The sequence below is a fragment of the Thermobia domestica genome, chromosome 1, assembly GCF_964235325.1.
Source record: "Thermobia domestica chromosome 1, izTheDome1.hap1.1, whole genome shotgun sequence".
In the NCBI taxonomy this organism is placed as follows: Eukaryota; Metazoa; Arthropoda; class Insecta; order Zygentoma; family Lepismatidae; genus Thermobia; species Thermobia domestica.
This window is the reverse complement of record NC_137454.1, coordinates 13,309,148-13,333,023: the sequence shown is the minus strand read 5'-3', so window position 1 is coordinate 13,333,023 and position 23,876 is coordinate 13,309,148. Positions and strand designations below refer to the sequence as shown.

The following is a 23,876-nucleotide window of genomic DNA, read 5'->3' as shown; positions in this document are numbered from 1 at the left end:
TTTAGAACATGCATTTTTCAGGTCCAACTAGAGAATTACATTTCCTATAAACAAAATCTACTTAAAAGAGATACAGAGTAAGTTGTATTTGCAAATAAATTTTTGGCTATTTTTGCAAATCATGAATATGGCCATAACAATACAGTAGGATATCTAGTGGAGGGGAAATATTAAAGCAAAGATAAGCTAACATTAAGATTTCATCAGTATTCAAATTATACTATAATTAACAGTTAACTGGTATTGCTTTCAAACAATTACTTAAGAAATGTTAGACTCAAAAGATAATAGTCTTTTTTTTTTTTAAAAAAAAAAAAAAACTTTAGATACATTTCAAATTTTTGAACCTAAAGAGCCTCTAGAATTTTTCCTCGCAGGTTATAGCTCAGAAAGAAATTCTTTTTAAAAAATACGTGTGTTTATTAGATTTATTTTGGTCTTGGGAGAACAGTGTATTAGATTTATTTTACCTTACGTTTGGGAGAACAATGACTCAGTGGCAGAGCGATCAATTTTGGTGTTAAGGGGTCCCTGAGTCGGTGTATGTGAGTATATAATGGACAAGAAAGATCATGTTCGTAAGATATCTCAAGGTTCTCTTGTGTCCTCCCACATTCGCATTCAACTAATTCTCTCCAACTAATTCAGTTTCATTAAGTACACTTTTTCCCTCACAAACAAGGGCGCCAATCCCAGCCCCCCTCCCCCAAAGCTCATGTGAACCCCTGCATTGTATTTATGAATATACAATATTTGACATAATTTGAATGCAATTTGTCTTTAAAATCCTCATATATGCCTTCTGCATCTGAATGGGCCCTCCCAAATTTCCAAAGAAATCGGCGCCCTTGCTCACAAACGGAGGAATTTAAATTAAGAAGAAGAAATGCATCGTGTGTATATCAACTCTATATTATTTGGGTTAAGAAAAGAGTGGAGCCAAAGTATAGATTGAGAGAAACGCGTATTTTCTCTATTTTAAGGTCTTGGTAGTGACGATCCGCCACTGCTATTTGAAAAAGAATATCTGCCTACACATAGAAAGGACAAACTGCATTCTATGCATGTACGAGCACAACAGAACCATTCTCCGAAATCATTTCGTACCATTCTTTAGTTGCATATTTGTTAGTAAGGCAGCCCATTGTTTTATCTCCCAACTTTGGCGGCCAAGTTTTATGTTGTTTTTTTCGTTTGTCTTTTTTATTTTCGACGCCAATCAGCACAAAGAACAAACCCCAAAACAAGCATTTGTTTCTTTTTTTGGTATCGTTTAGTGCAGTTGTTTGGGATCACCAATAAAACAACGAACAATCCATGAAATAACCAACTATCCATTGGGGAAGTGGCTTCATTGTGAAACCAGATTATAAGAGCATAGCACAGACGAACACACACACACTCGCACATACATACACATTCAAAGACAGACAGAGTCTTTCGTTGCATCAACGATAATCTTGCCGAGTCATTCTCTTCGAGATCTTACGAAGAGTTAGGAGGGGCGGCTAAAGCGAACTGAAAAAGTCGTGATGGGTGGATTACCTTTGAGGAAGGGCGAACCAATTCTCAATGTCCAAACTGCACGACAATTCTTCTCCATGGATTTCTTATACATACATTGAAACACGATCTCTCCAATTCATTTTCATTGTGTCTGATTATCTCACATTACATCACACAAAGATTAGACTTTTCATTATGAATGAAAGTGCTGATTTGATTTTTTCTTACAATATATTTTATCTTTGCTTGCCATCCTTGGTCCTTGTAGTTTAATATAGAATGAAGAAAGTTTATTAAATTATGCTGCTGCACCCATGAAAAGTTACGGCAAACCATCCACTGGAGGATGTGTAGAGGGCGCACCATTCGCTTCCAACCAATATTTTTTTTTTTTTAACTTTCTTCTCTAAGCATCATAGCTCATTTTCAGAATACCATTACAGACAAATCATTTACACTGAGAAAAAAAATTGTAGATGGCGTACTTAAAAAGGTTACATGCATAATTCCTGTAGTTTTTGGACTTAACGTACAGCAGACGTATAACTGAAAACGGATGTTTTATAATACTTTCTGTATAAGTGTTCCTTCTATACGTACTTTCCGTATGAAACAATGTAGGCAGTCAGTATCTCACATACAAATGGACGTATAGGGATGCGCACGAGACGAGTCGAGACAGAATTTTCCTGACAAAATTCGAGTCGAGATACAGCTCTTCCAATAGAAAAAATATATATTTTTCGAGTCGAGACATCACTTTTACAGCATATTTTCCAGACGAGACAGACTCAAATCTTGTCTCGTGCGCATCCCTAGATGTATATAACATATAACTGACGAAGGTAACATAAGTATATGCATGTGATATACGGAAAACTGTTAGATGTCAGACATCCTGCAACGGCATGATGTAACATCTAAGGGCAGTGCCTATGTAGCATACGGATAACGTAATCTCCGTACTGATTACTATAGTAAGCAAGAGGATACCGTATATTTGTACAATATACCTCTGTCCGGAGAACGGATTTTTCTCTGTGTAACTCAAGTTAGGACTTTCCATGAATTACATAAGATCCACTAATATTTTAGTTGGGCGCCGTGGTGCCTCAGTGGTAGAGCACACACTTCGCGCTAAGTGGGATTTGTGGTGGACAACTATCATGTTTATGGGTTTTCCCTGGATTCTCCCGTTTCATCCACTTTCTTCATTCCATCATTTCGTTCATTTTTATCATTACCGCTTCCTTCAGCTTATGCAGGATAACCATTGGACGTCAAATTGAAAGATTTCGTTGTATAATATCTTAGTTTAGACGTAAGAATTTACCTTTCTAGCATCATCTAATTCAGAGTCTTCAACCTTTCCAAGCCTTCGATTGTCTTCAGTGCCCTCCCCTCTCTCCATCATTTTAACCCAACCCTCCCATGCACAAGACTGAGCGTAAGACTTGAATGAAACAGCCTAAGAAAAAAAAAAGGCTTCAGTTTTAAAATAAGCCTGTATATACAGGCGAAAATAAAGCGAGAATATTATATGATGGTATGACCTCCGGCGCCTCCTTCTGCCGCTATGGGGAATCAAAATTTTACAATGTAGCACTGTCGAAGATGAACTTGAAGCCATTTGCATTACTCTACGAATCAACAAACAGTTGAATCGATTGGTACACTAATAAGTGATGCGAGTGTCAATCAATATCGACTTTAGCTGCCATCTGGAAAGAATCGATATAAGTATTTGATTAATTGATAGATCTAATCTATGGTTCTTTATTTGGACGTTGCCACATAGTGCAATTTGTGTCTCCAGACAAGGACTCGAAAAGCAGAACAATAGAAAGAAATGCAGAGATCTTATTAAACGCTTGCAGGGACATGGGTTTCGAAGTAAATGCAGAGAAAACTAAATACATGGAACTGCGTCGGGACCGTAATACAGCAAATTATGGATGCGTTAAAATATTAAATAATACTTTTGATAAAGTGGATAGTTTCAAATATCTAGGATCAATATTAACAGAGGAAAATCATATTCACGAAGAAATTAAATGTCGATTAAAAGCAGGGAATTCGAGTTACTATTCGGTTCATAATCTCTTGTCGTCACGAATTCTGTCGAGGAATCTGAAGCTTAAAATATACAAAACGATAATCATGCCTGTTGTTCTGTATGGTTGCGAAACATGGTCGCTTAGTCTGAGGAAAGAACATAGACTGAAAGTATTTGAGAACAAGATCCTAAGACGAATATTCGGACCCAAGAGAAACGGGAATGGAGAATGGCGGAAACTTCATAACGACGAACTACACAATTTATATGATTTACCCAACATTGTTAGGGCCATCAAGTCTAGGAGGCTTAGGTGGGCAGGTCATGTAGCTAGAATGGAAGAAAGTAGAAACGCTTTCGAACTCTTGACTGGAAGACCAATTGGAAAACGACCATTAGTAAGACCTAAGCGCAGATGAGAGGACAATATTAAGATGGATCTCGCAGAGATAAGAATACAAAGTAGAAACTGGATCCAATTGGCTAAGGATAGAAGTCAGTGGAGAGCTTTTGTGAACGCGGCATTGAACCTCCGGGTTCCATACGCCATAGAGTTATATATATGGCTTTATTTTGACTTGTAGAATAATGCTCTGTAGTCTGTGGGCGCCATTTTTGAACATTTGAAAAAAAATGAAATCTTTGAGTTTTACGTCCCACGGTTATGCCGGTTAGGCTAAAGGAGACGGTGATGATGATTAATGAATGAAGTGGTGGAATGAAGAAAGTGGGAGGAAACGGGATAACCCCGAGAAAACCCACGCACACGGTGTTTGTCCACCACAAAGTTCACTTGGCAGGGGCTGGGATCGAACCCGGGACCCCAAGCACCAGAGGTGAACGTAGAACATTTGATATATATACCTGTAGATATATATAAAGTGAAAGGAAATTCTTTTTTATTATTTGTCTTACATTAATATATTTTCCCTGACGTCTTTCATCAAAGGCCCCTTAAGTCTGTCAGCCCTTTTTATTTCAACACCCCCTTTGGAAATAAGAACGAACGTTCACGTTGAGAACCACTGATCTATTTAATAGCAGTATTATTATTATTACAATTTTCCTCTATGTTTTACCTTCTATTATGCCTTCTATCGCATTCCTGATAAGTCAGATTCTTTTCAGAAAATACTCTAACCCAATTATTCCTTATCGCGCAGTCCCATAGAGTTTGTTCTACGCCATTTCCAAAGCTTCAAATATACGTTTTTCCTTTTTCTAAAATTCATGTTTCCTATTCATACACTATCACCAAGAGCGCCGATCCTGGTAGGGCAGGGGGCTCGTCCCCCCCGTTCCCAAGGATCATGTGAGCCCCCTCATTGCATTTGTAAATATGCAATATTTTGCATAATTTGAATGCAATTTATCTTAAAATTCTCATATATATGCCGGGCCGTCTGCATCTGAATGCCCCCCTCCGCAAATTTACAGAGAAATCGGCGCCCTTGACTATCACACTCAATACAAATGTTTCATCAGTCCCTTAATCGGTTCTCTGAACATATTTGCGATCAGGAACGTTTGCTTTTTAATAGATGCCTTCTTCGCTTTACGTTTATTATAATATTTTTTTGTTTTGTTCGTTTGTTTCTAATGGAATCTATCTTGTGAGCACAGCTGTTATTTGAGAGACGAATCTATAATTTAACGGAATCGAAACCAAGGATACCCTAACTGAATATTGAACTCGGTTTCCTTGAACGAAAATCGAGAGCGTAATGAAGTTGCGAAGATATAAGCAGTGGCATGATTCCATTATTTTAGCCTTTGATTTGGTCGAATCTTCCAGTTTAACGTACCATGATTATGCCCTTTAGGCTAAGGGAGACGGGTGATTAAGGCAATTGCATGATGATGGAAGAATCGGTGGAATGAGAGTATAGGAGAAAACGGGAGTACCCCGAGAAAACTCACAGACATGATGCTTTGGTTGAGATAGACTTTCCACCGAAATAAGTATAATTTACTAAAAATCATTAGTAAATTATTGCTGCATTATTTATTAATATGTAATAACTCAGGGGGAAGGTAATTGCCCCCTCCTGAATAACCCCCCTAGATGTCAAATGGTAGTGAATTTGAAGTCTTTGAGTTTAACGTCCCCTTAGGGTAAGGGGGACGATGATTAAAGCAAGTGAATGACGCTGAAAGAATTGGTGGAATGATAAAATGGGAGGTAACGGGAGTACCTCGAGAAAACCAACGGGCACGATGTTGCGCACCACAAACTAACTTGGACGGAAATCGAACCAAGGACCCCATGCATCAGAGGTAAACGCGCTATTACTGAGCCACCGTGCTTCCCGATGTCAGATGGAAGTGTAATATTTGAGCTATTAGAGAATGTCCAGCAATATTCAGATTATATATTTCCTTTTTGTTAGGATGAAGCGAGAATGAATTACTGTATGATTATACAAATAATAAAATAAAAGTGAGAAACAAAGAAACGCTAGGTTTCTGGGCTTTCGGCATCTAAGGCCATTTACCCCTTAACGATTTGAGGGATGACATCCCTCGGCGAGCACACAATCCGGGGAAAGGGAAGGAAGAAAGGATTGGGGAAGGAAGGAAGCAGCCTGGGACCTATAAGTTAGGTACCACCCCACCATTTGCCTTGTGTGAACGAGGAAAACCTCATTCAGGGTGACTGGCCTGAAAAAGCGTTTACACTTTTTCGACCGAGTGACCCCACCGGGAATCGAACACGGGATCGCTCACACCAAAGAAACGCTAGAGTTCCTGTTGGTTGTCTAACCAATCAGATATGAGCTGGGATCGAACATGAGGCTCAATACTACGAAAACAACTGCTAAGTTAATATTGATATATAGCCTAGTGAAGAAAAGGATGTAACGTTAACCTAAGGGTTTCGATACTGTCATAGCATCACAGAAGGAGAAATTTTCTAACAGCACTCTTGCATAAGAAAATAGACAAGGGAAAGTTTTTGTTCTCAGGTATGTTTCTAATCTTAGATTCAGAGAAAGTGTTTCTAGTCCTTTGAAAACACTACAACAAGAAAATGCAAGCGACTCATTCTTAGTAACAGTATCTTTTCCATTTGTTGGTTGTTGAATTCAGTGGATTAACTCCAGCAATCTTTTTACTAAAAATTTTAAGTGATTCGCTTGAAGTTTTTTTTTTTCTTTCTTGTGTTTGACATATATTTGTGGCTAAGACGCACTTACGTGTGAATGGATGCGCATGTATTGTTCTATTATTTCAGATGTTATAACGCCAGGAAACCTTACAAGGTAAGGCATTTGTACTAAATTGTATTGTGTACTTCGAGCATTGTTTGCTCTAAACTTGCTTTTTGAAGTTAGTGATGCAGATACGTTGTTTGTGCCTTTTGGAAGCTTAAGAGGAATGTGTCGCGAAGTCGCTAAAGTTTGCAATTACTCAACTTCTTAATGGAAAACACCTCTTTGAAAACGTATCTAATGATTTTTTTTTAAACTTAGAGATGTGGTCCATTTGCTTGTATGGTTCTATCAAGTATTTAATGTTGCAATACTATTGTATTAAAAATTGTAAAGAGAGAGAAACTAGGTGTATTTGGTTCTGTTTTCATTAATGAAGTGCCCTTTCGTGGCCCAGTGGTTAACTTTCATTGCACGTTGCTCTAGTTTGATTTGAGTATGGCATATTCGGACCATACTCTTAAACATCTGGCCATGTCTCATATAATTTTGATGCTGAAAAGGCAGTGGCGGATCTAGCCCGGGGTTAAGGGGGCCAAGGCCCCCAGTTTTTTGAGTGACAAAAATAATTGAAGCTATTTTATATATATATATATATATATATATATATATATATATATATATATATATATATATTAAGTTTATAGTAAACTCGTGATATACCTATCATAGTCTCGATTCTGGCTACCCCTTCCCCTAGTTATTAGCTCCTAGATCCGCCACTGTGAAAAAGGGGAATTCAATTCTAATTAACCAATTTGCTCTTCTGGCAGCCTCAGGACACGAGGCTCAGGGGTAGAGTTTTCACCTCTGGTGCGAGGACTCCCTGGATCAATAATAGGTGACATGAGTTCCTGGCGAACATCATCATGTCCTTGCAGGGGCGGATCCAGGGGGGGGCAATCGCCCACCCCAGAAGAGGAAACTTTCTTATTTTATACATAAATAAGCTCATCCATAAAAAGTTTGGAGCTCTTATAAGTAGCTCTAAGTAGCAGTATTACTACCGACCGACCCCCCAGAAGTCCGGCCTGGATCCGCCCCTGTGTCCTTGGGTTTCATAGAATTTTTTCTCGTTTCCTCCTATCTTCTTATTCCACCATTTCTATTATCCGTCTCCTTTAGCCTATAGTTCATAAATGTGGAATAAAGCTATCAATAGATTTTAATTTTAGCTGATGTTGTGGTGTCGAGCAATCTCTGAGGTGTGAGTTCGAGTCCCACTCAAGAGCATGAGAAGTTAATTGATGTTTCTATGTTCGTGATGTTGTTGAAATAAAACAAAACAAAAGAAGAAAGATGAGTAAAGAAATAAATATTTAGAGACAAGGACGTTTTCAGGAAGTGACCCGTGGGAGAAATTCCTTCCCAGAGCTACAAAATCCCTCCCCCTGGAGTCATATCTCGTGTCGTGTTCAATACCGATTCCTAGTATTTTTGCAGTACTTATTTTCACCTTAGTAGTGTATTGAAAACAATCCCTTTCCCCTGGAGCAATCTTCTGAAGTTATCACTGCTTAAAGATAAAATGAAACCGTAAACAGGCTTTTGATACCAGGACGATGTACACTCATTTCCAAAATGATTGTCGCATATCTATAACTATCTTCTTGTAAGAATATAATTCGATAATGATTTTGTAGAGTACTTTTAATACTGATACTATGTGTGTAATCGGGAAATGTATATTTGTGGTAAATTTCATAGGAAAAGAATTATAAATACGAAAATTAGAGTGAGTAAAACAAAATGTTGCTAAATGGACAAGAAAGTTTTATTTTCGTTTTATTGTTCTTATTTACTGCTCTTTTGACATGAAATTTGCCACATACATGTCTTTGCCGATTATACATATACTAACGTTATAAGAAATACCGGGCGAATTCGTTATCAAATTATATTCCTACAACAATATATTTATAGACATGCGACAATAATTTTGGACATGAGTGTACCTGGCATCATCCAGACAATAAACTGCTAAAGACGTAATGATATATCCAAATTAAATACGATACAATATTTGAGCGAACGATTAATTGGGAGGTCCTACATAGATCTGCAAAATGGATGGTCACAAAAATTACATGAACCAGAGTCCCATCTTAAAACCACAGCTGCAGACATGAAAATTGTACCACTAGTACGGCTTGTTTTGACTGAAAGAAAAGCAATCATTCCTTTTCTCAGAATCATACTGGCATTCTGGGTTCGATCCCAGGGGAGGATCTCATTCTAGCTTCGATCAAACCAATACGGTTCAGGTGTTCTATTTGGTCAGCCTCTGTAATATGAGTGACTTGGGTACATACGCGGATGGAATGTGGTACTGACTGTATAACACCGTAGAAATGTATTCCATGTCTTATTAATGAGTGTTCAATGAAAACGTAATGATTATCAGTTGTTCTAAATGATTTAAACATGTATGGTGCTATAAGTATTCGATTCGTCTTCTAGGACCTTTGTACAGAGTAACAGAAATACGGAACCTCGCTTCGTTAGCAACGTTCTACAAGGTAATAGTTTCTTATAAAATGGTTCCCACAAGCCTATATCGGCTAAACTCAGTTCTAAACCTCTTCCTGGCAATAGTACGTTTAAGAATAGCTCGCACCGTGCGATAAGAAAACACGAACTGGTACGAACATTAAATATTCAACTACTTGACACTCGTCATAAAATCAGTGATCTCAAATATCTCTACAAACTCACACATGGCCCACTCAGGTCTGAAACGCTACTTTCAAAGTTGTGTTTCCGAATTCCATTCAAACACGAAACACATCTTTTTCATATAGTACGACCTAGACTGTCAATAGTTCCAACACTTTCTGTTCTACAGGTTAAGTTATACAAAAAGTCACATATACCCATAGATTTCTTTAATTCTGAAGATGCATATAACTTTGCACTAGAACAGCGTTTCCCAACCTTTTTCAACTTGCGGCACACTACAGGTGTAACTTGAATTCTCGCGGCACACTACAGGTGTAACTTGAATTCTCGCGGCACACTCATGTAGATATTATTATAATTATTTGTAAATATAAAATACCATGGTAATTTATTTCTGTGATTGCTGATCTCACAGAGAAGAAAGCTGGATGAAAGCAGTAAATTATTATGCTTATTTTTCATTCTAATTTAAAAACAGAAAACAATTGCAATGAGATATAAGACTCAGGTTTTTAAAAATACACTTTCTTTTTCGAAAACTGCATCCAACCTTACACTAAGAAGGAAGAGCACTTAATAACAAACGAACAAACAAAACTGTTTTACTTTTAAAATACATTTGCATGCATGTTTGCTTTGTCGAAAAGACTGAATATTACGGAACAGTCTGCAACAATAAAGAAGCAATAATGGTCATAACAATGATAACAAATACTTTTTTTAACATTAAAAATGTACAGAAAAGTAACCGAGTACAAAAATTAAAATTGTAGATTCATAGTGGAGGTTCATAGTAATGTGAAATACAAATATACATTTTCCCCTATGTTTTGTAATTTGATTGCCATGAATTAATAATTTTATTTCGGTTTCCTCGCGGCACACCAGCGGACCATTCGCGGCACACCAGTGTGCCGCGGCACACCGGTTGGGAAACGCCGCACTAGAACCTCAATTTAGTGGATTAATTCTAGTTGACTACTGTCAACCTTTCTTGTTATTATTAGATGATATTTCTTTATTATTATTATTATTATTATTATTATTATTTTTATTATTATTATTATTATTATTATTATTATTATTATTATTATTATGTGTTATCATCTCTTAAATTTGTTAGATATTCCAGTGTGAATTGGTGTTCAACTGTATCTGGAATTATGCTCGTAAATAAATAAATAAATTTGACTGTTTTACAAAACGACATTAAAAGAAAGTCATTAGTGTTGTAATATCAACAGTGTTACTTTGTACACAAAATATAAATATAAAAGAATATCATAGTAATTTTCCACTAAAGAGAATTGATAATGATATTAGCCTTGGTGTAATTTATTTTGATTTAAATAATATCAATTAATATGAATGTAAAAAAACTGATGTCTTTAAAACTATCCACGCTGTATGTGCCCTCTAAGTTGAACTACTTAATGATCTAGTATCTCTGCATTAAAATTGGGATACCCAAAATATAGTTCTAGTATCAAAAATGTGTACGTTTCTTAACCTGAAAAGAAGGCGGTATTTATCCCAGATATAAGAAATGTGGCACAAATATGCAAACCACTCGATATACTAGTGCTGGATCTAGCACGGGGTTGAGGAGGACTAGGATCCCAGTTTTTTGAGTGACAAAAATAATTTAAAGTATTATTTATATATTTTTGAAAATTTATAGTAAACCCATGATATACCTATCATAGTCTGGGTTATATCTGTGCCCCCCTGTTTTTACCTTCAAGATCCGCCCCTGCATTGTATTCTTTTGAATCCAAGCAAGATAATTTTCTCTTGTGTGTGTGTGTTTTTTACATAAGTTAATACACAATTACTTTGATTTACTGGAAATATTAAAAATCTATTTAAATCCCGAAAATAACAGAATTCCTTCTCTTCTAGTTACTTTTTATCCAACGAAACAATACATAAAGGCATTAGATATATCGGCCATCAGAAGAATGTGAACCCTTTATATACTACTAACAAGATCAACATTATATATATATATATTGAATTACACACACACGCGTAAAAAAAAATCAATATGTGTAAATAATATGTAGATAGAAGTATGATTATTATTAATAGTAATTGTAAATGAAATAGTGTACAACCTAAATTTTTAATTGTAGTGAAATTAGTGTAACGTAATCAAATTTGTGTATTAATATGGCGAAAAGTTACCAGAAATCCAATTAATTTGTAACGACCATAGTGAGCAGCACTATCAGAACCTGTTAGGCTCAAATAAATGAGTAAAGGATTTCTTAACCTGAAGTGCAGTTTATACTTAATTTTGGAAAGAACTTAAGAAAAAGCGACCTATACTTTCGTTGTCTTAAGATATCTTTTACATAAATTTCTCTGATCATCAAAACCGGAAATGACTGTTGACACATTGCTCTTAGTGACTCGTGGTATCAGGTTTTTCTATAGTTTATGAAACACTGTACTGTCTGTCTTGATCAGAGTCACACCCATGAGCTCCTTCCGGATCAGGGAAGACACCATTTGACAGAAGACGTGAGACTTCTTTCTTTTTTGGAACCTGAATCGAAAGAACAGGTCCGGTCGAGTTACCAAAAGAATAGAAATTCACCTGGATACTCGTAGAAGTGTAGTCTGGGTTTGTATCTGTTAAGGGTACCGTCAGAGGAGAGGTAGAAGGCATATGTGAGTGTATGGTGTCTGGTTTTGTACGACCACTCAAGCGTAGTTCAACGGAAGGTGACACAGGTATTGAAGACAATGAAATAGAAGTGGAGGACACTACCCAAAAAATATAAGCCCTTGAAAGACTCTGACAAGATAGAAGGCAGTACAAAAAAACAGTGTTTAAAAAAAAATATAATGGTAGTTGTAGTACTGGTACAGTATACTAGAAAAGTTTGGCATCATTCTTCTGCTGTAGTGATCGACCACAATGGTCTAATGTTGATGGGACTAAGACTGACGGCAACTATGAGAGAAGGCAAACGATACAAACTTCTTGTGAAAAGGAAGCCAAAACCCTCTTTTTTCCTTCTTTGCAGTTGAGAACAGGAGTCCGATTATTTCCTTATCGTATTTGAAGATTTACAGAGTAAAAAAAGAAAAAGAAAAGATTTTTCCTTTGTCCTGTTACTAACCTCCTCTTGATCTCATTTAAGATTAGCTAAAAAACAGTTATCTATGCATCTTCTTCTTCAATGGCAGTGATAAATACAAAATAGTATTCTCCAAGACTTTATCGACACACAAAATTCTGGTTTCTGTTCTCTTCTTTCATTTTGAGATTTTTTTTGTTTCAATGTCACCGTCTAGTTTTTTCTTTTTTAAAAGGTCTAACCAACCAATACGAAAAGCCTTCGGTACAACTAGATTCTGTAACATACATTCGTTCACAATACGCGCTCTAACATGACAAATTTCTTATGTTTTATGTTTCTATAAACGCATTTGCATGAGAGAAACAGAGAATAAAGAATAGTTATCTCACTACCATCAATGGTAAATGAGGAGCTGTACACATTTTTTTCTTCTCTCCTCTCAGACTTCCTTCAAATGTGCAGGGTCTTAATTTTTTTAAATGCAACTTTAATAAGCCTTACTTGTGTCGCGATAAAAAGATGTCATTAATTTTCATTAGTGTACACTAAAAATGAAGTGAATGGGCACCTTCTTCCTTGACAAATACAGAAAGGAAACACTAATAATACTTTATCTTCCTCTTTCGCCATTTTTATTCCCTTAAACAGCAAACATAAAATTCGACCCTCTGCAGAAAATGTCTTTGTAATTCCTTGCTCAAGAAACAAATGTATTTTTATTCACTGGCTGGTTCTTGTCATTCTTCTTTCAATACTCTTTGCACGTTACTAATGATCTTTCGTAACAAACCGCAAATCTTTTGTAGAATTAAATCGTAAAGGACAAACAACAGACGCGAATTCAAAGTCTCCCTGGAATAAAACTTTCCGCCATGACAACGAGATAAGAATAGTTAATCATTAATGCTGAGATCTACATTTAGGGTTCGGGAGAATGTCTCTTCTGATCTTTGAGAGGAGATGGATCCAAACTGCACAATAAAAACTAACGGTCTTAGTGTATTTCTCTTCTCTATTATTTTAAAATGCTTTTAAAAAAAAAGTTTATTTATTTGCAATATTGATTGTTTTACACGGCATAACAAGTTACTTAAATAACATATTGAAACCTAGAGGTTATTTTTGCCGTCAGATGGCTTATTTTAATTTACAATCAGTGTTTCTTTCAGAAACATTGTTCCGGGGGCACACTTAGTATTCCGGGGAAGCACTGCTGGTCCTATTCTATTTATTATTATGTTATAGATGTATTATTTTGGTCTCCTCTGGAAGGGGGCACTCTCAGAGCTCCGGGGGGCAGTGCACCCCAAAAAAAAAATGTCTGGAAGAAACACTGTTTACAATAGACTAAATATTAAATTAAAAAAGAATTTTACGAATGATCAAAAAATCCATCAAAACATTGCGATCTTGTGTCCAATAATTAGTTTTAGATCAATTGCCACAAAATTTTTGATGGAACCTAAAACAATTTTTTTCTTTTTCTTTTTCTGAACCTAAATCATTTTTTTCTTTTTCTTTTTTCTTTACGAAATAAGCACATTATACTGAGTTAGGTGATAGTTTGGGTTTTGCTACACTGTATGTAGTTCTCCAGATATAAGGCCTCAAGAAATTTTTTGCCTGAAACATAATGGATCTTTTGATCCAATAACTGTAATTTTACTATAACTTTATCGCATTTCATAGCATTTTCAAAAGTTTCATAATTTACTTTAATTATTTCATTTTCTTAATTATTCGTTTCTTCTAAATCTAAAGGGTATAACCATGGGACATTATTATTATTATTATTATTATTATTATTATTATTATTATTATTATTATTATTAAAACTAAATATATATATGACATTTACTAATAAGATTCAATATTTTGTCAGGGGGCCGCGGCGGCTCAGTGGTGGAGCGTTCACCTCTGGTGTTTGGGGTTCCGGGTTCAATCCCAGCCCCCACCAAGTGAACTTTGTGGTGGACAAACACCGTGTGCGTGGGTTTTCTCGGGATTCTCCCGTTTCCTACCACTTTCTTCATTCCACCATTTCATTCATCACTCATCATCACTGTCTCCTTTAGCCTAACCGGCATAACCGTGGGACGTAAAACTCAAAGATTTCATTTCATTTTTATTATTTTGTCAGCAAATATTAAATTACTGGAATAAGAATGAACGAAGTAGATCAAATTAAAGATCTTGATATTATTTATGACAGATAATTGAAATTTGTAATTATATAAATGGTTTAATGCAATCAACGAGAAAAAAACAATAGGTTTTATCTTTAATCAATTACCTGATTTTATAAATGGTTGTCCTTATTTGTACTCATATGACACTTATTAGATCCAAAATTTGAATTTGGTTCAGTCATCTGGAACAGCTTATCTAATACACTTGTTAACGAAATCGAAGCTGCACAGAAATGTTTTATCGACTACTATGTTATGAAATGAAAAAAGATTACTTTTGACACGAGTACGAATATTGGTTAACTTTTTTTGAGGGGGAAAGACTTCAATCTATCAGAAAGAAGGAAATTTATGGATAAATACTTTATGCAAATAGTATTGGATAATAAATATAGTAGCGATTACTGCTTGAAAAATATAGAAATAAGAGTGTCGAGTTATAGTTTTGGATGCCAACACAACAGAAATAGGAATTTTTCATCAGATGTTGAACTCTAAATTTTTCTAGTGGAACAAATGCTTTTCAATGTGTTCGTAGAATCATTTTATCAATTTATAGTTTTATACTTTGCATTATGCAATAGTTGAACAGTGTTTGACAACTAAGACTTGGATAAATTAGTGATATCCACAAGACTCGAGAGACTTCTCATCTCGTCTTGAATTTAAAACTATACTTCTTGTCCCGTGAGCAACGCTGACCAGTGTGGAGGGTTGTTGTTTATTGGCGTATAGCGTTCTATTTTGGCCAATTACAGAAGAAAATGTCTTTAATGATTAATTATCTCTTTCCTTCACGTTATAGACATCGTGCAAGGAATACAAAGTGCCGTCAACGTCAAGAAATCAATCGATATTGGTAGCACTAAATTCAAAACGCGAAATATTGAGAAGAGTGGTAATGTCTTATAACAGTTTAAAATGAACACATGGAGAAACAATAGATTTTTTTTTTTTTTTTTTGCAAAAATTAAACTGTTTTAACTTTATGACAAGGGACTTGATTTTATTATTATATATCTTCAGAATATCTTTAGTTATAATAGTTTATTTAAAGAACCAATCTTTTATGTGAAAATACAACAATAAGTAACCAGAATCTTTTCCATACCGGATATGAAATTTTAAACAAGGTTGACTCATTCTTCAAACGATAGTTAAATGAAGCTTTGATTTCCTTAGTTCTCTAAATGGTATATTATGATATTGACTGTTTCTATTTTAATCTTGTTTTATAATCAGCTTGAATGTTGTAACTTGAATATATAAACCTTCTGACAGGGCCATAACCTAATAATATTCATTCTATATTACAAATTTTCGGGTCTGTTTAAAATTGTTTAGGTAATGGTTTTAACATAATGTTGTATTTTTGCCAACGAGCTGTTCACAGTACTGAAAATATTATTATTATTATTATTATTATTATTATTATTATTATTATTATTATTATTATTATTATTATTATTATTATTATTACACGCAGATGATCATATCAATGAAGTTAAAAAATTTAAAATTTTTAAAAGTGTTTTTGATTTTTCATTCACAAACATTCTAATCATCTGTATTGTGGACTCTATACATATAACTTTTATAGTAATTGGATCAGCTACGAAACGATTTAACCAATTGATTAGACAGAAATTAGTTTTTGTTACGTACTTAACATTGCTTTTAGAACTTTGTGTAATATAACGAAACAGTTAAGAGAATTTAGGTTATTTTTCCTGTTTTAATTAACGTTTCTTTAATAAACATGTTTATCTTATATTATATACTTTTTTGGCTTTATTGTATGTAACTATGAACAAAAATAGTTGACCATAAACTTGCAAAATGGAACAGCCAAAATGTATATCTTATGTTGGAATCCTTAGCAGTGAAACCTAATTAAAAGCAAAATAGTATTTGATCTTGCAATTAAGACGCGATAATAAAAGTAAACATTATAAGGTTAAGTTCCAACAGATGGTACATGAGCTTCTTTAATTATGTTTTATGTTGCCAGATAATATATATATATATATATATTTAACACAATTGTTAGCAAACAAGACCATCAAATACTTTCCTGTATATTTCCTCATTCCAGGCTAAAAGTTGTTTCATACCAGTTTCTACAGAGACCTGTTTTCCTTTTTTTCTAAAGAAAAGATCCAGTAAGCTTTTGAGCTTTTATGTGAGTTTGATATCTATCGCTAAAACTTTATTCCGCAGCATTGAATCAAAATGGCGGTTCTTGTGTTCATTATAATATCACATTAAAAAAAAAAAAATCTCGTAAGTAGTAGGTCATGATATCGTGCTTCTGTATTTACTAATATGTACCATAACATTAAATTATTGTAGTTTTTTTGCGTGAAATAGTTCCCCGAAATGAACTAAAATAGTAAATTGTGACCTCATTGGCGTAGATAACATCATTGGCCAGTATATGACTGTCACAAAGGTATCGTCTGATTTATTAGAAAATTACATAGATTTGAATATTATCCTCTGATTTCTGTAGGGGTCTTGGAAAAGTGCAGACAATGATGGATAATTACATTTAGAGAGTAAGTTTATTTGTAATATACACCGTGTTTCTCGAATATAAGCATCCGTCAAATAAGGAGAACCCCCAAAAATTTGTGTCGATTTTGAGAATCATTTATTATGTGGATACTATCACCCCTTATAACATCAGTACAGACAATTCTCGCAGGTACAAAACCAACGGTTCATCATTGCCTGCAAAACCAGTGACTCCTTAAAAGCATCTTTCCAGATACAGTTACTGGTAATAATACCTCTTCAATTATGACAATTGGGCAACTTAAATGCCAAGTGGCCTAAGTTAAAAAAAAAAAAAATCAGAAGATAGACTAATGCACGTTTTACTTCTATACATGGAAACTTTTTTAAAACAAGATTCTCATAAACAGGAAATTATTAAATCACAAAGTACCTAGTTATAGTTTTGGATGCCAACATAACAGAAATAGGAATTTTTCATCAGATGTTGAACTCTAAATTTTTCTAGTGGAACAAGTGCTTTTCAATGTGTTTGTATAATCATTTTATCAATTTATAGTTTTATACTTTGCATTAGTTGGACAGTGTTTGATAAGTAAGACTTGGATAAATTAGTGATGTCCACAAGACTCGAGAAATTTGTTGTCTCGTCTTGAATTTAATACTGTACTTCTTGTCCCGTGAGCAACGCTGACCAGCGTGGAGGGTTGTTGTTTATTGGCGTATAGCGTTCTATTTTGGCCAATTACAGAAGAAAATGTCTTTAATGATTAATTATCTCTTTACTTCACGTTATAGACATCGTGCAAGGAATACAAAGTGCCGTCAACGTTCCAATTATTTCGTAAGTTCCGTTTCCGTTATTGTGAAAATGGGCTATAGGTTTGTTTTCAATTTGATCACAAGTAGCCTTTTTTAATTATTCGTACTTGTTTGTAAATGAACTCAACAAACTGTTTCTCTTCTCGCCTTTTCCTCCCCCTCCTATCTCCCTTTAGTGAACATTTTTTTATGATTGATGATTTACTTGTCCGTTAAATTAACATTAACATGTAATTTATGTAAACGATTAATGTAGATGTCCTTGCAATGATATTTTCTCCACAAATGCATTCAATATTTTAATTTTTCTTAAGTCTTTTCAGTCTAACTACAACGTTTAAATTGAACGATTTCTTGTGATATAAATTCCATACTTACAAAGAAATTTAGTGCTGTAATAAATTAAAAGCGTTTTTTTTTTTAGTACAAAGTATTTAGTGAAATTTTTTTAAATTGGTAATCTAAGCTAACTAGGGAAAAGCAGACTTTGATAAATGAACTTCGGGGCCAACTTTCGCTAAATAGCAGTGCAAATTTGAAGTGTTAATATTACAAACTGGGAGAGTGCAATAGCCAGAAATAGCCTAGAAAAGGGGTCTTAAAGTGAGGAATACTGGATGTATGCTATAGCCAAGGGGAATTTCCTCATCATCCTCTTTGTAACTCTCACACTGTCCACTTATATAAACAGGAATGGTCAAGAACATTTTTACGTAACGATTGTGGTAACCATAATATATCTTGGGATATCAATGTATTTACCGAATAGGTTACACTTTGTTGGTAGTTAACATGCAATATTACAAAGTTTTACAACTGATTTGAACATTTCTATTGCTTTATGCATTATAAACATATGATGAATTAATATTTTAGCAGTAGTTACAAATGGCTACTTTATTGGTAAAAGCAAAAGCAAAAATGCAGAAGCTGACTCGAGCGGGAATCGAAACCCGGACCCTTTGCACGTGAGTTGTAGATGCTCCTCACTATGCCATGCCGTCACTTGATAACTTTTCGCATCGTATCATATATGCTGTAAGTCTGACGCTTTTTTCTAGGCTATTTCTGGCTATTGCACTCGTAACACTTTAAATGTGCACTAGTACCTCGCGAAAGGTGACTCCTAAGTTCATTTACCAAAATCTGAACGACGGATTCACAATCAAAGAGCAACAACAAACTCTAATGCCCTTTGCTAGTCTAGTGGCTAGCACAAGATTTTGGATTTGATTATTACGGAAGAGAGAGCTGAGCCCAATATGGTGGTTTGGATTCCACTTGAAATTTTAGACCCAGCTCTTATACAACCTCAGCGCTAAAAAGGAACATCAAGCAGTAACTAAAAATCAAGTTCTAACGTTGAAAAAGCAACTGAGTTGTAAAATTTGCTAAGACTTTACACAACGCCTTTCTCGTTTATATTTGGCATTTGTCACTGAGCTCTGCTTGCTGATAATCATTAAAGCATATTTAACATCTCAATGAACGAGCATTCCAGATTAACAGTTATCAGTGATTTTCGCTTTTATTTGTCAACGGAAGTTTCTAAATTGTATAATTGGATCGTAATTAGCGTCAATAAAAATAGAAGCTTAGGGCATTTTTTGCGTGTTTGTAATGAGGCTCTTGTAATTCAGTATTTTTTCTACTAAACACGTATGTGTGTATAAAATATATATACGAGAAATCTTCAAAAGTAATTTTACTTGAAAAAAAATTAACTTTCTCTACATATATTAATAGGCCTATATAATATATATATATGCATATGTCTGTGTTGATTTTGTCTTTACAAAGGAGTTATTACAACGCAGGAAATTGCGTAATTTGATGTTATATATTGGAAATTGGGAAATTGGGGTGATACACTAGTTTCGTTGATATATATGTATACGCATTTCTTTTCTCCAAAGTTGTTTTTCATTGCTATACTCTATGCAGTCATTGTCTCTGTTGGATGTCCCTGAAGGCTTCTCTGATTCTTTTAATAAAAATTTGCTGTTTAGAATGTATATAACAGCCTTTCACCGTTAGCTTATGTATTCAAGACAGAAGCTAATAACACTGTCCATTGTCACCCAATCTTTGTTGTGGTCAGGGGCTTTTATTACCATATATACTGACTGCATTGACAAAAAAGTCATTTTTTTCTTGCATAGTATGAGTTGTCTCTTTTTTTCCTCTATTGCTCTTGCATTCATGGACCGATCCTTCTAATTATGGCCGCTGCCCGGGTTTTAATCGCACAGTGACGCAGCATAAGAATATGAGTGACGTCTCCATTGTACTTCTAACCATAGGCACTCTCTTAACTCTATAGTTTTTCCCATTCGATTGTCAATTGTTCACGCCTATTTCCTTTTTCGCTTACCAAATGAAAAGGAAAGGAAAAAAATCATAAACTTTCGCTTTTAAGCTCTGCCTTCCTATTTCCTTTCTTATTAATAATATTTTTACTTTTCAAATGTTGAAATGGATGGTTTTGATTCTAAATTTGAGAGAAGGTTGTTATATTTTGTTGTGGGAACTTACGACTAATCTATGCCTCGCAGTCAAGGGGTGTTCGTTGTTTCTTGAGTAAGGGGTCGATGGAAATTGAATAGTATAAGATGTGATAACATAACTTGCACAAAAACAGTCAATAAAAGAAATTTCTGCAAATCCTTTCAAGCGAGCTCTTTAGAGAGTTCTTTTGCATTTCATTTCAATAGTGTTAACACATTTACACGTTATTAATGTCGTGCCTTGATATATATATATGAAGAGTGGAAAGAATCAATCATTATTCCAATTCACAAGAAAGACGACAAAATTGACTGTAATGATTATCGAGGTATTTATCTTCTGTCAACATCCTATAAAATTCTTTCAAACATTCTATTAGCAAGATTGACCCCATACGCAGATGAAATTATTGGAGATTATCAATGCGGATTTAGACGAAATTGATCAATTATCGACCAAATATTTACCATTCGACAAATACTCAAAAAAGAAGTGGGAATTCTATACCCCGATACTCATTTTAGAAACGCTTACGACTCGGTTAGGAGAGAAACACTGTATAGCATTCTTATAGAATTTGGAATACCGAAAAACCTAATTAGATTAATTAAGATACACTGAGAAAAAAATTGTAGGTGGCGTACTTATAAAGATAGCTTACATGCGTAATTCCTGTAGTTTTTGGACTTAACGTACAGCAGACGTATAACTGAAAACGCATGTTTTATAATACTTTTGTATAAGTGTTCCATCTATTTTTTGCTTTCCGTATGAAACAATGTAGGCGGTCAGGATCTCACATACAAATGGACGTATATAACATATAGCTGACGAAGGTAACATAAGTATATGCATGTGATATACGGAAAACTGTAAGATGTCAGACATCCTGCAACGGCAAGATGTAACATCTAAGGGCAGTGCCTATGTAGCATACGGATAACGTATGCTCCGTACTGATTTCTATAGTAAGCAAGAGGATACCGTATATTTGTACAGTATACTGCTGTCCGGAGAACGGATTTTTCTCTGTGTACATGTATGTTTATATGACTCCCAAAGTAAACGGGTAGAAAAAATTTTGTCCACGAGCTTTCACGTTGAGAATGTCCTGAAACAAGGAGATGCGTTGTCGTCATTATTATTCAGCTTTGTCCTAGAATACACTATAAGGAAAATCAAAGATAGCAACCAGGGCCTAGAGTTGAATGGGATTCACCATTTTATGGCGTATGTTGATGATGTAAATTCAATAGGAGAAGATAAGAGTCCAATAGAAAGAAATGCAGAGATCTTATTAAACGCTTTCAGGGACATGGGTTTAGAAGTAAATGCAGAGAAAACTAAATACATTGAAGTTCGTCGAGATCGTAATACGGCAAATTACGGATGCGTTAATATATCGCATAATAATTTTCATAAAGTGGGTATTTTCAAATATTTAGGATCAATATTAACAGACAAAAACCATATTCACGAAGAAATTAAATGTCGATTAAAAGCAGGGAATTCGTGTTACTATTCGGTTCAAAATCTCTTGTCGTCGCGAATTCTGTCGAGAAATTTGAAGCTTAAAATATATAAATCGATAATCATGCCTGTTGTTTTGTATGGTTGTGAAACATGATCGCTTACTCTGAGAGAAGAACATAGACTGAAAGTTTTTGAGAACAAGATCCTGAGATGAATATTCGGACCCAAGAGGAACGGGAATGGGAATAGTGGAAACTTCATAACGAGAAACTACATAAAGTATACGGTTTACCAAACATTGTTAGGATCATCAAGTGTAGGAGGCCCAGGTGGGCAGGTCATGTAGCCAGAATAGAATGAAGTTGAAGCGCTTTCAAAGTCTTGACTGGAAGACCAATCGGAAAACGACCATTAGGAAGACCTAGGCGCAGATGGGAGGATAATATTAAGATGGATCTCGCAGAAATTGGAATACAAAGTAGAAACTGGATCCAGTTGGCTAAGGATATAAGTCAGTAGAGAGCTTTTGTGAATGCGGCATTGAACCTCCGGGTTCCGTAGGCCATAGAGTTATATATATATATATATATATATATATATATATATATATATATATATATATATATATATATATATATACATATATATATATAAGTATTCTGCCATTATTGGCAGGTCACTTGCTGCAACTGAGAAGCTTTCATGCTTCACGGCCTTCCGCTAATCTCTTCATCTTCACGTACGATTTCTGTGTTCTAATATCATCCATCACTTGTAGTCTCCTTCGCCCTCTCCTTCTCTTTCCTGCCACCATACCCGCTAAAACGTTCCGTATGGTACAGCTTCTTCTTATCCAATTTCCCAATGTGCTTCTCTTTCTCTTCTTAATAATATCTAAAATTGTTCTTTTCTCCCCTATCATTTCTAACACCCTCTCATTCGTTTTCCACTCGAAGCAACTAATTCTCTCCACTTTTCACCACACCCACATTTCAAAAGTTTCCAGTCTTTTTTCATCATTTTTGAGTAATTCCCATGTTTCTGCGCACACAGTACAATACTCCACACGAAGAATTTTATGATTTTTTTTCTCAACTCTTTATTCATGATCCTACAAAATAGTATTTTCTTTCTCCAAAACGCATCTTTTGTCTATCCTTAATTAAATTAATTAATGTAAAAGTGTTCTTGTTTAAATTACACATTTTTAAACGCAGTACAATATTTCTTTAGTATCTCAAGAGGTTCATATATTTTATGTGTAGTCCTAAAGTGCAAAAGTTCTTTAAAAAAAAAAAAAAAAACAGTTTGTAAGAATAAGAATATGCAGAGGGTTTGAACCGTAGAAATTCTTAAAATCATCTAGCAGAAATGCTTATAAATTGCAATGTGCACTTTTTTTTTAGTTCATTGCCCTCACTTGTTCTAGTGTGCAGAACTTTAGAAAAGACAAGAAGCTAATTTCTCAGAACATAACAGAAATTCTAAACAGTAGAAACATTAAAAGTAATCTATCTACCTGCGCAAATCCTAAGATACAAGAGTCCTAAACTACAGAATACATACAATTTAGAAGTTGTGTTTGTTTTTTAAGGACTTCTGGCCCTCGAATTCATGAATATATCCCGCGCAAGCCGTACGCACGTTTATTATTATTATTTACATTGTATAATACCTTAGAAATCAGTCAACTATCTCAAGAGTTCTTCGAAATGCAAAAGATTTGAAAATACAAAAGTAAAGTTGTTGCCCTGAAAGACACTGCACTTCCAAATTCACCCGTCTGTATTCAAACAAGAACAAATCCTGCATTGCATTCTCT

General features: G+C 34.7%; 1 protein-coding gene across 5 annotated transcripts in view; it reads left to right on the top strand.

The window, feature by feature from the left end:
* grh (grainy head) overlaps window positions 1-23,876 on the top strand; it is a 603,835-nt gene that overhangs the window by 22,049 nt on the left and 557,910 nt on the right. Inside the window, exon 1 of one of the 5 annotated variants that reach the window (XM_081754671.1) lies at window positions 6,675-6,825. The exons of the other annotated variants lie outside the window; for them this stretch is intronic. Within the exon in view, the coding sequence (XP_081610797.1) occupies window positions 6,770-6,825 (56 nt within the window). The 5' untranslated portion in view covers window positions 6,675-6,769. Of the gene's footprint in view, window positions 1-6,674; window positions 6,826-23,876 lie in introns of those variants that run through there. 5 annotated transcript variants of the gene reach the window in all.